At 49.9% G+C, this 14573-nt stretch overlaps 1 protein-coding gene across 3 annotated transcripts in view; it reads left to right on the top strand.

Annotated features, from left to right (window-relative positions):
- Window positions 1-14573, top strand: part of MTMR14 (myotubularin related protein 14) — a 31451-nt gene that overhangs the window by 13171 nt on the left and 3707 nt on the right. For 2 of the 3 annotated variants that reach the window (XM_038148972.1, XM_038148971.1), the window contains exons 10-17: window positions 771-837; window positions 1816-1901; window positions 2128-2204; window positions 2449-2485; window positions 3959-4029; window positions 4632-4681; window positions 4889-5027; window positions 7738-7914. In XM_038148972.1, coding sequence (XP_038004900.1) covers window positions 771-837; window positions 1816-1901; window positions 2128-2204; window positions 2449-2485; window positions 3959-4029; window positions 4632-4681; window positions 4889-5027; window positions 7738-7914 — 704 coding nt within the window. Of the gene's footprint in view, window positions 1-770; window positions 838-1815; window positions 1902-2127; window positions 2205-2448; window positions 2486-3958; window positions 4030-4631; window positions 4682-4888; window positions 5028-7737; window positions 7915-8361; window positions 14571-14573 lie in introns of those variants that run through there. The other variant, XM_038148973.1, reaches the window with a different exon arrangement.

Genomic DNA, 14573 nt, shown 5'->3' with positions numbered 1-14573 from the left:
ACTAACATTTCTGCAATGAAATGTGTCCCACTCTGCTTTTTCCTTGCCAGTTCTATCTTACTTCCATTGAGCTAGTCCTGATTCTAATCAAACCTCTGAAATTCCCTGCATCTGCTTGTGACATGATGGTCAAGTGACTAGCTTGGGCTTGTTCTGATGTTCTTCACCTGTATGTCCTGTAGTACTGGAGTTCTCTTGAGTTCAGAGCCCTTCTGAAGTTCTGCTGCTATTTGGGAGTTACTGAAGAAATCCAGCGCCTGTCTGGAGGGGGGGTGAGGGTCAGCAGCCAGCTGGGGACATTTTCAAGGACCACAGAGTTTTGAGCAAAGTGCTTGGGTTGTGGTAACAGGCTGCTGGCCTTGGCCTGCGCATCCCATTGTGCTGCTGGCATTGCACACGTGGCTGGAACTTGGCTCAGCCACTTGGAAAAGTGCACGTGTGCAGAGCTGGGTCAGTGCTCTGCAGGTGTTTGCTGCCTCTCCGAGCAGGGGCTGCTTGCAGCTTTGGGGCTGCAGGCAAAGCAGCTCCTCTGCCAGCCAGGAAGACAGTAGAGATGGCCTTTTATTGTTTTGTTTGCCTACCTGTTATCTTGTCCCAGGGTGCCTTTTGCAGAGGATGGGGGGATTGATACAAAGGGGAAGTCTGTCGCTTTGAGGAATAGCCACGTGGTTATTTCTGCTTTGCTGCTGTTCTGGATAGAGCAGCTCTGAACTGCAGAGCAGCCTTTGGCTGTGGGCAGACCCTTACCATCAACATTCCTCTTTCTGCAGAGCTGGGACCTCGTACAGCAGACACAGAACTACCTGAAGCTGCTGATCTCCATTATCAATAGTGATGGTAAGGCAAGCTCCTTGCTCCCAGCGCTGTAACTGGAGCAGTCACTGTCCCTGAAAGAACAGCTGATGGTATTAGTGCCACTGTGGATCAACTCCCAGTACAGAAGTCACTTTTAATTCTCTCCCTTCAAAACAAGGTGATGGTCCTACCATCTCAGAACTCGAGCTTCCCTCTTAGAGAGGGACTTGCTGATTCCTTGAAAACCCTTTCTTCCTGAACATGAAGGAATATCTGAAAACTTAGCCTGTTGTTTTACTGCTTTAAACCTGAAGAGAAGAAACATTGTGTCTTTGCTTTTTGACTCTTGCTCTAGTTATGCTGGTTACCTGTGTTTTGTCTCACCAACACAGGATCTCATTTAGTGCCTGTTTAAGACCCCCTTCCACCCCCTTTCATCATGGACACTCCAACTCTGAAGAGTGTCTCTTGCCCTGTGTGGCATCCCATTCCCTCTGGGCACTGTGACCTAGCACTGATGGATGGAGCCACGGCTGGCTCTGACAGCATGGCCAGCTATAATCTGCAGTAGCTGTTGGGCCACACTGCGGGTTTTCTTCAGGGTGCAGGATTTGTGCTTTGTGTGTGCCTCTCAATGTGCAGTAGGAAGGTTAGTGAGACTGAAAAAAATGTTCAGTTGAAGCTGTTTTCTGACTAGTGTAGGAATAGACTGTGATAGTGGGTTACAGCTGAGTAGGTGTATGTTCAGGGTAGTAAAGTGATGTTCATACCTAATGACTTTGTGTCCTGAGCAGCTGTCAGGACCAGGACAGCACATCAGCTGGTGCTGCTGACAGCCCAGGACACTCTGAGCAATTGGCTGGCTGCTGTATTTAAGACAGAATGTTCTGGCTGAGCTCTGCTCTTGAGCCTGGTCTGTGGGTACAGAGAGTAGCTTGTCTCTACAGATTTGCCATAAAGAAATCATTCCTTTCATTGCAACATCCTTTTTTTTCCTTCTCCTTGCTACCCCTGGAACAGATGACAGCGGGCTCCTGGTGCACTGTATATCCGGCTGGGATCGAACGCCCCTCTTCATCTCCTTATTGCGCCTCTCCTTATGGGCTGTGAGTACCTGGCTGACCTCCTCTGTTTCTGGGGTTGATTGCTTGGAGGGTGAGTGACTGTCACTAGGCAGTGGTGGTGGAGCTGTTAATGTTCCTTCAGACATGCTGTTACAGGCAGGTAGAGGAAGATGGGTGCCCTGGATCGCTGTGACAGTTTTCAGCAGATCATGAATTCCCAAGTTCTAGTCCTCAGGGCTGCTGCCTGAAGGCTTTGTTTGCTTTGCAGGATGGGCTGATCCACACGTCCCTGGAGCCATCTGAGATTCTCTACCTGACAGTGGCCTATGACTGGTTTCTCTTTGGGTAGGCATCATAAGTTTTACTCACATGTGCCTCCGTGTGCAACAGGGGAGAAGCCTTCAGGGGTCATTTTGATGTCTGTTCACAGCCAAAGCTTGATGTTTGAGCAGGTCCCAATGAGTTGGGACAAGAAGGGCTGGTGCCTTTTTTTTTTAACCTGAGGGCTCAGGCATCTGGCTGTTCTTGACAGCTTGTGCTCTTCTGCTGATTCTGGCATGTGACCGAGCTTCCCTTGCTCTCTCTCCAGGCACATGTTAGTCGATCGACTCAGTAAAGGAGAAGAGGTGAGTGTTGGTCTGGAGCAGTGGCTGAGCACTGCTTTGTGTTCTCAGGATATCTGTTTATGGTAGCAGCATTCACTGCCTGCTCCTGGTAGTATCAGTGGTGTGGCTGGGCTCTAAAAAGATTGTTCAGGTGCTGGAAATACGAGGTAAGAGCCTTGCCGTGTCACTTTGTGATGCATAAGTTGTGGGGTTACTTCTCTCTCAGGCTACAGTTTTGTTGGGGGGTGTCACTCCTGCCAGTTTCTCTCCTGTGCCATTAGTGTTCAGGCCCCACATCAGAGGGTGCTAGGACTTGCTGTTCAGCTCAGCAGTGAGAAGGATGCTTAAGGTGTGTGACTCCTTGAAAATAAAGCTGGATAGTCTTGTGTGCTTGTCCTGAGTGCCAGCCCTCCTGCCTGGGTGCTGCAGCTGCTTGTGGCTTGCATGTCATCACAGGCTCATGGAGCAGCTTGTGCTGATTCCGGTGTGTGAGTTTGGTGGGATGTGTCTGTGGGTGCACACATGGGTCTGGGACACACTTAAAATTACTTGAAGTAATTCTCTTCAAAATCTTTCACTGTGGAACAACAAGGAAAGATTGCTCTGACTATAGTTGCAGTATAGTGCACTATCATTTCTGAATAGAAAAGAGGTGGGGTGTGTGTCTAACCCTGTTGCTATTCCCCTACTCCTCGAACTCTCACCTTACTAGGGAATCTTCTGCCTTCAAACAGCAGAGACACGACCCTGGCCTATTTTCCATCTTTCAGGGGTACAGAATCCCCTGAAAGAGTCAGTATCATTCCTTCTATTCATTCCTACTCCTTTCCTGGAGTTCTGCTGGCTCAAGCCTGAGAGCTGTGCTCTGGTGCCTGCATGGTCATGGGTGGAGTCAGTAGCTGCAGCAGGAGAGGGGGTGCCTGGCTGCCTCTGGCACTCCCTGCTCCCCACTTCTCCCAGGAGAAGGGCACAGCTCTGCACGGGTGGGTGAGGTGGCAGAGGCACAGTGGGGTGAGTGATACAGAGCAGACTGGGATGTGGCAGGGCACGAGCTTGGGGCCACAAATGCTGTGGGTACCTCATGCTTCCAGAGGTGGTACTGGTCTGCTGCTGAGGTGGAGCATGTGGCTCTAACCATCCAAGTCCTGCTGGGTTTGCTGCTCACCTGGGTGTATAAGCAGTTGCTGCCATCTCTGTTCATTCTGCACTGATGGCATGAGTACCTGCCGTGGGCTTGCAGCATGTGTGCAAGGCATTGATAAGGAGACTTCTTGTTCCCCTTCCTTTCTGGGCCTCCCCGTGGCAGGGAGCAGAGGGGCAGTTTACATGGAAGAGAAGGCCCAGGATGGGATGGTGGCAGCCCGTGGCACACTGGAGGCTGGTAGCTGCAGATTTTTTGCTATCTCCTTCCTGCCAGCACCTCCTCATCAAGATAAGAGGCTGCATGGAGCCTCGGGTTCATTCCTGAACCGCTCTTCTCTTTCCTTTGCTCAGATTTTCTTTTTCTGCTTCAATTTTCTGAAGCACATCACCTCTGAGGAGTTCTCTGCTCTGAAGTCACAGAGGTAAGGAGCCTGTGCTTGCTGCTGCATGGGCTACAGAGCCAGGGAGCTTGTTAGTGCTGCTTCTTTGGGGAGATGGAAGCCCTGGTGTCCTGGCCCAGTTTTCTTTAATTTATTCTGCACTCTGAAGGCTGCAAAACGGGGCCGAGGCTTGTGAGATGCCACGTTGTGCTCTGAAAAACTGTCCATGCTGAAATGTGCTCTCTGCTTAATGACTGTCCGTGGCTGCTTTAGCACGGCTGAGCCCAGAGCTGTGTGCTCTGGCTCAAGCAGGCTGCACAGCAACCTCCGTCAGGCACTGGTGGGCACAGAGCGGTGGCTGGTTTGTAATGGACTGCCCAGCATGAAACCTTCTTGTTTCAGGAAGGACAGAAAGAAGCAAAGCCCACCCTGGATGCTCTGAATAAGCACATCATGTGCAGTGTTGCCTGTTGCCACCTTCTCAAAGCATAGGGAGTTTGGGCTGGGACTGTTAGGAGTCAGACTGTGCACACTGGCCCATGCTCTCCCCTCTGCCCCTGCACAGCTAATTCCCCACTACTCTGATCTGCTGTGTGTGACAGACCTGGAGTGTGCCTGAGGTAACTTTGTCTTTCCTTCCCCAGAAGGAAGAGTTTGCCACCTGGCTTCACCCTGGAAGAGATCTGCATGCTCAGTGAGTGTCAGGCATCAGTGCCCCTGGGTGCTGCTAATGGTTCATTGCTTCTGGACTTGGGTTCCCAGCTTCAGGATGACCCCAGATGGGTGTGCTGCCTGTGGGGCCTTGCAAGAACACAGGGCATGGGGAAGTGTATTGCTGCAAGGGAGAGAAAGTGAGTGAAACCAAGCTGGTCTTCAGGTAGCTCTGTTTTCTTTTCTCTAGAGCAGAAAGACCGAGGCAGCACCACTAGCCTGAGCAGTGACTTCTCCCTGGGCATGGAAAGTTCCCCTGGAGCAGCTGGGAGCTTTACCTATGAAGCAGTGGAGCTGATGCCAGCAGGAGCACAGGCTCAAGCAGCATGGTGAGGAGAAAATCACTTGGTGGGCTGAACAAAAGGGGCTGGCTCTGGGCCTAATGGAAAAAATATTTCTGAAGTGTCTTGCCCTCCAGGTTTGCTCTTTGTAGCATGGATTCCTTACAGTGGGGAGAGGAATTTGGCTGTCAGAAGCTTTGCTGCAATTTGTACTCCAGAGCTTCTGCATCAAAAGTTGGAGGCCACCCCACATGAAAAGGCTGTCAGGGTTCTGCAGGGATGCTCCAAAGTTTGTGCATAGATGAGAGTAAAGCACATTTGTTTCATTTTCACCAGTTTCACTGTTAAAATTCACCCACAAAGGATTTCATTACTTTTAAAAGATTGTTCCAAACTACCAGAAAAATTACATTTCACAGTAGCCTCCCCAGGGAAAAGTGGAGATGGTTTAGCTGCCCTAAAATGAAGCTTAATCAGAGTTTAGGAAAGACATCATACACAGGGAGTGTCTGCAGTTAGTGGGAGCTGGGCTGGGTGGCCGAGAATTCCCTCTAAATGTTAGCCCCTCTGCCAGCATGAGGCGTGTGAGCTGAAAGCAGGTTCCAGCCTGCAGCACTACTTAGAGGCATTTCCAGGGGAGAATACAGAATTTTCAGTACTGCCTCTTGATAGAGGGTCACATAGGACTTGCCTGGGGATGCAAGTGGCTGTCTGGAAGAGGGGAAGGTGTCTGGCAACTCTGCTGCACTGGGACAGGTTTTGGACTTGCTTGTGGAGTTTCTGGTGCTGTTTGGGGATTTCAGAGCCTTGCTGTAGGGTTGCCCCTCTCAGTTTAATTTTTCTCTCCTCTCCCTCAGCACATGTGAAGATGCTATTTTATATTGCAATTATTTTAAATTAAATCTGGGTTGTGCTGGAGGCATTTGAAGTCCTCTGGGACTGAGCTTGCAGCCATGCTCGTGGCAGCAGCCTTTCTAAAGCACATTGTATATTCAGTCTAAAGTGCTGAGAAGGGAAAGGAGAATATCCCTGCAGAATCACAAAATGGAGATGGAGTGTCCCAAACTCTTTTGCCAAGTGAGCAACACAGATTCCTCTTAACACACAGAGCCCACCTATCAACACCAAAGTGACTGCATCAAGTAGAGAACAACTTTCCACTTGCAGGGCTGCAGGGTAGTGATCTGGAAGCATTTGTGTTGCTCTGAGTGCTCAGGACATACAGACTCGATTCTGCTGCACAGAACCTGTGTGTGCTTTTACAAGATGTGAAGTGACCAGAGCATGCTGGAGGAGACAGCTGCACTTGTGTGGATCAGGGCTTGATTTTGCAATGTGCTTCCTAACTCTGGGTTGCTTTTATTTCTGTGGGAGACCTCAGGCTGCGTTGAGGCCAGCAGCTGCTCTGCAGGGATGGTTTGGGCCATGCTGGGGGGCACGAGCTTGGGAAAAGGGAAGGTTGTGAGCCTTGCCATGAGTGCTCAGTAAAAGACTTGTCATGGGTGTTTTACTGCAGGCTGCTGTGGCTCTGTAGTCTGGAGAATACATAGGGCTGCAAGCTGGCTGAGCTGTGCTCTGCATAGCATGGGGGGATGTACTTAGTTGTGTTGCCCTGAAAACAGGTGGCCTCACAGGCTCTGTGCAGGGAGAGGCATTTGATTTTTAGCTGTTCAGACCTGTTTCTGCAGGCTGTACTTGGAGATGTTGGCAGCTATGATAACATGAGATGAATAAAGCTTAGGAGAGGCTGTGGTGTGATGTTTGAGGGTGGACACCCTTCAAGAAATGAAGGGAGGATATCGCACTTTCCACTGTACAATGAGCCTGTCTTTAGCTGCACTTGCTGACAGTGCTTGAGATCTCAAAGCTGAGATCCCCTTCCGTGTTTTAGGAAGAGTTCCCGTAGAGTTTATTTGCTTTAGGAATTTTTCTTTTTTACTTTTGTACATAGGGAGTCTTTGTCCCATTCAGTGTGGTCTTGGAAGGGGAGAAATTCTTGGGACTCTTCCAGGGAAAAAAAAAACCAAAACCAAACAACTGTAAGAAGGAAAATATTCTGAACGTGGAGCAGTGATATGAATTAGTCCCAGATGTGTACTTGTTTGGCATGTAGTAGGATGGTACTGTGAGCTAAGGCCTGATGCAGCAATGGACAGTGAATCATGGCTGAGTCTGAATGTGCTGGCTAGGAAAGAAGCCAGAGCAGTTTGGGCTGTCAGCATAGACAGAGAACTGAAGTGTACCTACATCTGGAGTGGCTGTCAGCTGTAAGCACATGGTCAGAAGTGTGGTCAGTGGTGCCCAAATTGCTGAAAGGGAAAATAACACTGGTGGTGCGTCCCTGTCGCTCTCGGTGCGCACGAACGCCCACCTGGGCTGCTACGCACCGTGGAGCTGGAGCAGATTGAAATGGTCTTTCCCCGCTGGGAGGCCCCTTGCTCAAGGCATTTTTGCTGCTAGACTAAACAAAGCAGTCGCTCTGTGTGTGTGGGCTGATGCATTCTCCCGTCTCTGATTTCCAGGTCACGTGGACGGTGATCTATAAAAGAGTGGGCTAAGATGGGTTGAGCTCAGTGTACCCCCTCGCTGGGCTTTTACCGTGACTCATGGTTCCTTGGGAGGGAGGAGGGCGGGTTCAGTGGAAACAAGAGCTCGTAGCTGCTGGGCTAAACTCCAGCCCGTGGTGGAAAGGCTTCCTAGTTGGAGTACATAGAAAAGTCAGCTTTTTGCTTTTTCACCCACATCCTCTGTCCTTCAGGAGGAAGAGCTGTGCATCGTCACCGCAAGCCGTGCTCTGGAGCAGAGCACAGCAGTCTGAAGACAGGCTGCCTTCCACAGGGATGGTTGAAGTCAAGTCCTCCAGCTCCTCCTCATCAACCCATTCTGATAACTTCCTGAGGATTGGAAGCAGCCCACTAGAAGTGCCCAGATCCAGGTGAGGTGGGAGCAGGGCATTTCTCAGCAAAATGAGTGTCTGGTAAAGGGAGTGCAGGGCTGCACTTGTGTGGCTCTGGAAACACAGGAGCACCTGTGTTTGTGTCTACAGACAAACCTCGGGAGGCCCGTTCCTCTCTAGTCTGACCTTATCTGAAGTGCTGGCCATTGAACACAGACGCTCCTGCCTGAGCCCCTAGAGGAGCAAGGAGCTGTGCTGATAACAGCCAGCTGTCGTATGCCTGTCCTCAGCGCATGCCTCAACTCTGAGCTCTGGCATCTCTGCATCCTGCATGCTTGCAGCTCACAGCACTTTCTCTGTCTAACACATCCACCAGGGCTTGAAATGGCTGTGGTATTTGGGGAAGGAAGCTTGTCAAACCAAGCAGACCTCACTCTGCATCTGTCCTCTCCCCCTTTTCACCTACTGACCCTCCTGATGACGCAGGTTGGAAAAAACTGGGTGCTGGTGGCAAGCAGAGGTAGGAATTTGCTGGGAGCAAGCTTCGAGCACTGTGCCAGCACAAAGGATTCTGCCCTGAAGGCTGAGTGTTCCTGCTGGGGAATGGGGACCCTGGACCTGAGCCTAATCTCACACCATAACAAAGGCACCCTTCTGGAGTCTGACACTGTGATAGGGCAGCGTCGAGCCATGAGCTGGCCTAGGGAAGAAAGAACAGAGCCTGAGGAGCAAACATTGTGTGTTTAGGCCAACATGGAATAAAGGGACTCTGAGATAAGAGGTTGCTGTTAACAGTGTCATATGCTCATGTCACTTCTGCAGGTTTTCTGATGAGTCTTCTTGTAGTGATTCTGAATCAGCCACCAGCCAAATCTGAGTACTCTTTCATCATATGGAAAATAAAATTACAAACAAGTAAAGCATTGAAAATTTATAAGACTTTCTTAACAAGTGTCTCACGATTCCAGAGAAAAACCCCAGTGTCTGGCAGTTTTCATAAATGAGGGTAACTGTTCTCCACAGGGAAAGATATCAATAGGAGGGGTTTGAATTGTTGCTGGGGCCCACCTCTGCATTTTCTGTAAGATGGAAAGAATTTCCCAAGAAGAGAAGAAAATACTGGAAAGAAAACAGCTTGTCTTGGGAGCTGCTTTGTTCACAATGGTAGTGCCACAGTTCCTGTGTGTGGTCCCATGCCATTCCCAAGGCTGTTCAGTGCTTGCTGGCAGCAAGCTTGCAGCAGTGCTCAGGAAGAAGCACTTTGTAATGCTTCAGCCAGACTGCTCTGCAAGAGCAAAGAGGAGAAACAGGAGTGGCTGGAAGAGCACCATGGTGAGGGTTAGGGTTAGGGTTGCCTTATCAGACACTGTCATGGGTTGCAGTTTTTGGGTTCCAAGCATGGTACATTTTCTCCTGAAAGAGGTTGTGTCATTCCATTTGGCCTTTGGTCTCCCTGCTTCAGCTGTGGTAGTCTGAATTGGTCTGGTAGATAACACAGTACCTTCAGCCACCAGTTTCTACCCTGAAGGAAACAATGGGTCCCATTTTGGCTGGAGGACTGTGATGGAAGGAAGAGGTGAATTCTGTCTCTTTGCCTCTTGAAAAATTGTGGTACTAAGATGGAAAAGCAGGAGCACAGAGACTGATCAGGATGCCAAAAATACCTTTATTCCTGTGCTGCTGCTGGCAGGTCAACACCCAAGGCTCTTGAGATGGAGAAACCACTGTACTTGACTTCCTAATCCTCTCTGTGGCCATAGCAACAAAACACTTTCCTCAACTTCTGCTGCAGTGGTTAAAATGGTTGCTTGTAAAATGCCAGCAGGTATTCTTCAGGTAGTTCAGGTCACAGCCCAGTCCAGGTGCTGGCAGGCAGGGGAGCTCTGGAGGGAACCGAAAGGCAAGTCAGCAGGAGACATGAGCATGGCCTGGGAGGGGGGAACTGGACTGTCCTAAAAGAAGGGGTCACAAATGCCCAGTCAGACATTAGGAGCCAAGCCCCTCTCCTGGCCAGGCAATGTCAACAGGCTGCTGCTGTCACATTACCAGCCCATCTTGTGAATCTTGCTCTGATCCAGAGGTCCTGGGTAAATTCCAGGATGGTTCTTGTTAGGCACAGCAGTACAAAGGCAATTCCTATCAGCCTTTCTAGCTTATTTCAACATGATGGTGAGATTACATTTGCAGAAGACAAACACAGAGGAAGATATTGCATAGACTATTTGCAGAGTAGAACAAGGTGCTGCTTGTTCTACAGAGAGCTCTGAGTATGGCAGTCAGTGTGCCTCAGATTGAACCCCCTGCATGCAATGAGGTTGCAGTTTGCAAACCTTTTCCTGTATTTGCATTTGACACCAGCAGTCTCAGCGTCCCATGACACTGCAGAAAAATTCTGTATCTGTGTCAGGGATTTAGCATGTGTCTACATAGCACTAATGTGGATTAGCAGCTGGATAATCTTTGGTTAAAAGTGCTTTTGCTAAGTCAATTAAACAAAACCCAAAGTACTATGATCTGGAGGAGTTAAATTGCAGAAGATCTGCTTTGACCAGCAGTCACAGAGAACTCCCTTACTTAAGGGCTGCAGATGGCTGAGCTGTGGGTCTGGAGGGAGCAGAGTAGGACAGAGAAGCTGCTGCCCCTTGGCTTCGGGTGTTTTGTTGGTAGTGAGAAGAGTGTGTGTGCACTTTGTGTCTTGCTCCTTACAGCGACCTCACTCGGAAGGTGTATATGCAGTGTGACAGCTTGGGGTAGTGACCACAGCAGGAGAGGAATTGTTTACAGGAATGTTTTCTGGAATTACTGCATGACCATGCCACGAAATGGGCTTGCTGGCTGGCACATGACTGTGTGCTGCAATCAGAAATGGTGCTCACAGAGAACAGGCTGCTCGGGCACTGTCCCAGCCTGTAGATAACTGCCTGGGATTCAGCCAGGATTTGCAGTGCTTGGCAGGGTGCCATACTCCTTGCCAATATTTCCCACGCAAAGGTGGGAAGGGTTGCCCTTTACTCCAGGTTGCCACGGTCTGCCTGTACATACAGAACCTACTTAATGCTTCAGTTTGAGGCAAGAGCATATGCTGGCAAGTGAGCTGCTTCCCAAATAGTCCTAGGTGTGTGGAAATACGTCAGGTGAGCAGGAGCAGCACGGGGCAGGATGGAGCCTAGCTGTTGGCACTTGGCACTCATCTCAGTTACGTATTAAGAAAGGGAAGGATCCCTGACTGTTGCTCTGCCTCCAGTATTACCTTTTCTCTGGCAGGCAAGTGAGTGTCCATGTGCTCTGAAATACTGTCTTGTGCAGCATGTTGCTTGGAAAGCACTGACCTAATTAAAAGGAACCATTCCAGGTTAGGAGCTGCCAGTTTATGGCCTGCGAGAGGTCCCTTCTTGTGTGAAGGAACAGCTTGCAGCTGATCTCTGTTTTGCTAATCTAATTTAGTTAATCTTGCACTTTTGAGGGAGTTTCTTCCCACTCGTGGACCTGAAGAGGTGGGTGTGTGAAGCTCACTTTGATTCTTTTTCTGTCTGCCATTAGATGTCTGTGGCAGAGACAGCAACTTGAAGATTGGCTGTATCTCATCTCCTGTAACCATGTCAGCTCTGCTGCTGTTGTCCGGCTGCTTCCCGAAACTCTGTGCTGCCCTCACTCCTAGCCAGCCTCTGGCATGGCTGTCATGTATTGCAGGCATGCTGTTCTTAAAGACTTGGGAACTGGTTCTGGTGTCCTGGCAGTTCCAGCTTGTTCCAAGGGCCTGAAGCTCTTTTGGGATCTGCAGTAAGACTTTACAAGAAATATTCAGGGTAGAGATCACAGGAAAACTTTCACCTCTAGTGCTGACTGGATTGCATTGGGGTGCAGTCACCCCAGACATCTAGTCTTGGTCTCAAGCCAAGCTCAACTTTTAAGAAGCTCTGCTGCCATTGCAGTGAGAACACAAAATTTCCCATGATGTGTCTTCCCAGGCTTAGCCCCTGCTGTCTCTTGAGGCTGTTCAAGATGCTTATTGATTGTGACATTTCCTCAGGAGCCTCCCTTGAGAAGGCTTTGGGGATAGAGGGGAAGGTCTGCCACAGTATCTTACCTCTGCTGGCCAGGCTCAAATCTCTGGGCCAGGAAAGAAATTACTTAGACTCATTACAGAGTCAATCAGTTTATTCAGTGAATCGACAAGTGTTTGTTCTGCTGCCTGGAGGCAAGACACAGAATTGACTGCCTTGAACTCTTAGACCCTGGTGTTGTTGCATTAGCTGAAACCTTACTAAGTCTGCACAGCTGCTTGACAGGGTTGGGGACCCCAGGAAGGGCTGGAGGACTAGAGAGTCACCAAGTCAGTCTTGCAGGAGATACACTGTGCTTTTATCAGCCTGTCCATGGCAGAATTCAAAACATGACTTGATTCACTTCTAAGAGGTGGTGTAAGATCAGTTTAATCTTAGCTGACAACCGTGGAAGGTGACCAGCAGCTGGAAACTGGGGCTACACACCCCAAGCAAAAAACAATTTTCCGTTCACCTTCTTTAGCACAGACTTACCTGACTGGTGTGGTTGATGATATTGGGCAGAGGGAGATTTTTGTTGTCCCTGCTGCCGTGGATCATGGCTTACCATGTGGGCAGAGTCTCCTGAGTAGGCTCCAGATACTTCTGTCCCTTTGCAAGAGCTGCAGAACTCTGTTCTCTCCCGAGATCCTGCTGTAGTCCCGGCCCTCCTCTGCCATTCATGCTTGACCTCTCCAAAACCTTTGTTTCTGTCTGGCCACAAACCTGTCCTCTGTTCAGCAGCTCATTACTTTTTCTGGGCAGAATCCTGTCTCTGCCTACTTTCAGCCCAAGCCTATTGCCTACAGATCTCTTTACTCCTTTAGCTCAATTTAGTGTCATCATGTGTGACACTCCTGTTTTTCCTGTCTGGCTGTGCTGTGCTCTCAGGGAGGTGACATCTTCCTCTTCACTCTGCACTGAAGCAGCATTCCTCCATGCTTCTCCCTGGCATCCTGCACTGTTCCCACTGTGATTCCATCATGGCACAGTGCTGTGGACCCAAACACTCTGCCTGCTCTCCTTCACACTGACTCCCTCCACTTTATCTTCCAAAGGCGTGGGGAGAAGTAGATGTTGCTGAACAGCAGCTCCCCTTCCCTTACAAATTCCTTGCTTTCCAGTGAAGGTTATCCCTGTCTGATCTCCTGAAGGTCTTTCTAACAGTATATGCTTTGCTTTTGCTTTCAGTGAAGTGCCCTCATTCTTACTCTGGCATTATGCACCCCAGGAAAAGCACCATTTTGCAATACAGGGTTGTCCCAATACTCTGACCCTCACTCCTCAGTTCATTGGGCAGCCAAAGAACAAGCTCTGTGTGAGACAGGTGAAGCTCTGCTCTCCCTCGTTTCTGCTGTCATGTCCTTTCAGAGCCTGAGCTTGCAGCCATGGTGGGAAGCTGACATGCAGGGAATTGTGTGACTCCCTTTCCGTGCTTGTACAGCCAGCTCAGGACATTTCACACTGCTCAAACTTGGCTGTATTGATCAGACTAATTAAATGGCAGGCCTGGAATTAGATCGAGATTGCAAATAGGTTTCCTGCTGTGCATCTCTTCCCACTCTTGCTTTCCAGTCTAGCTCAGGTCCTTCTTGCTGTGGGAGAGCCTGTCTTTGTGGCTGTTCTCTCGGTCCCTTGGGGAGCAGCTGCAGTGCGCCACTGCTATTCTTAGCTGTGAAGACAGCGTGCAAGTACCTGGCCCAGCAGAGCTGGAGCACTGCTCTCTGCCCAGCAGAACTCAGATAAATTATCCAGAAGATCTTGGTAGTGTGTAATTGAGCAGCTCTGCCACAGGCTGTGCTTCCAGCTATGTACACTCTGCTGTGCAGCAAGGCTTAATAATTGCTTGCTCCCTTGGAAGCCAAGAGCTCTGGGTTTGTCTCAAGTGATTGTGCCCTCTTCTCTGAGATTTTGGAGGGACTCCTCAGATTCACTTGCGGTGTTTCATGCTTCTTTCTTTCCTGGTGGGGGATTGCATACATCAAACAATTATCCTTCCTTGGCTATTTAGCCTGTCCTGAAGATGTTTTGTCACCTGCTTTCTGGCACAGCCCTTCATTTAATACAGAAGTGAAGAGATGTTCAGGTGCTGGGGATAAGTGTCCTGGGTATGCCTTGAGCCTTGGCTCTGTTCAGATCTGGTGGTAATGGCTCAGGAGTGATCTGCTTTCTAACTGCTGTCGGGACAATGATCTGTAAGTCTTTTCCAGCACTAACCAAGTCACAACCTTGATTTGCCCTGCTGCCCTGGGATGTGCTAACAGCTACAACAAGCAACAAGGGCATGTTCCTTATACAGCACAGCTTTCACATCTGTGAAGGACTCAGGGCAGGATGTGCTGTTCCATCTCTCACTAATGGGTTTCTCAGTTCTGCATGGCCATCTGCTTCATGCTGGCTCTCTCCTGTCCAGCTCCTGGTGTGCTCCCTCTGCTTTGTTGGCCCCAACCAGCTTGGCTCTCCCTTCACTTTCAAAGGAAGGGCTTGGTCTGGGGCCCAGCTCGAGCTGCATGTTGCGCCCTGGTCCCTGTGTGTCAGCGGTGCTGGCACGGGCGCTGCTGGCCGCCCGCCCGGCAGGTCCCTGGCAGCAGCAGCAGTGCAAAGCTTGTGGCTGAATGATCTGACTGATGGCGCCGTCTCCCTCTCTCTCTGCCC

Source organism: Motacilla alba, chromosome 12 (assembly GCF_015832195.1).
Source record: "Motacilla alba alba isolate MOTALB_02 chromosome 12, Motacilla_alba_V1.0_pri, whole genome shotgun sequence".
Classification (NCBI taxonomy): domain Eukaryota; kingdom Metazoa; phylum Chordata; class Aves; order Passeriformes; family Motacillidae; genus Motacilla; species Motacilla alba.
The sequence above is the reverse complement of the archived record's forward strand: the minus strand, read 5'-3'. Positions and strand labels throughout refer to the sequence as shown.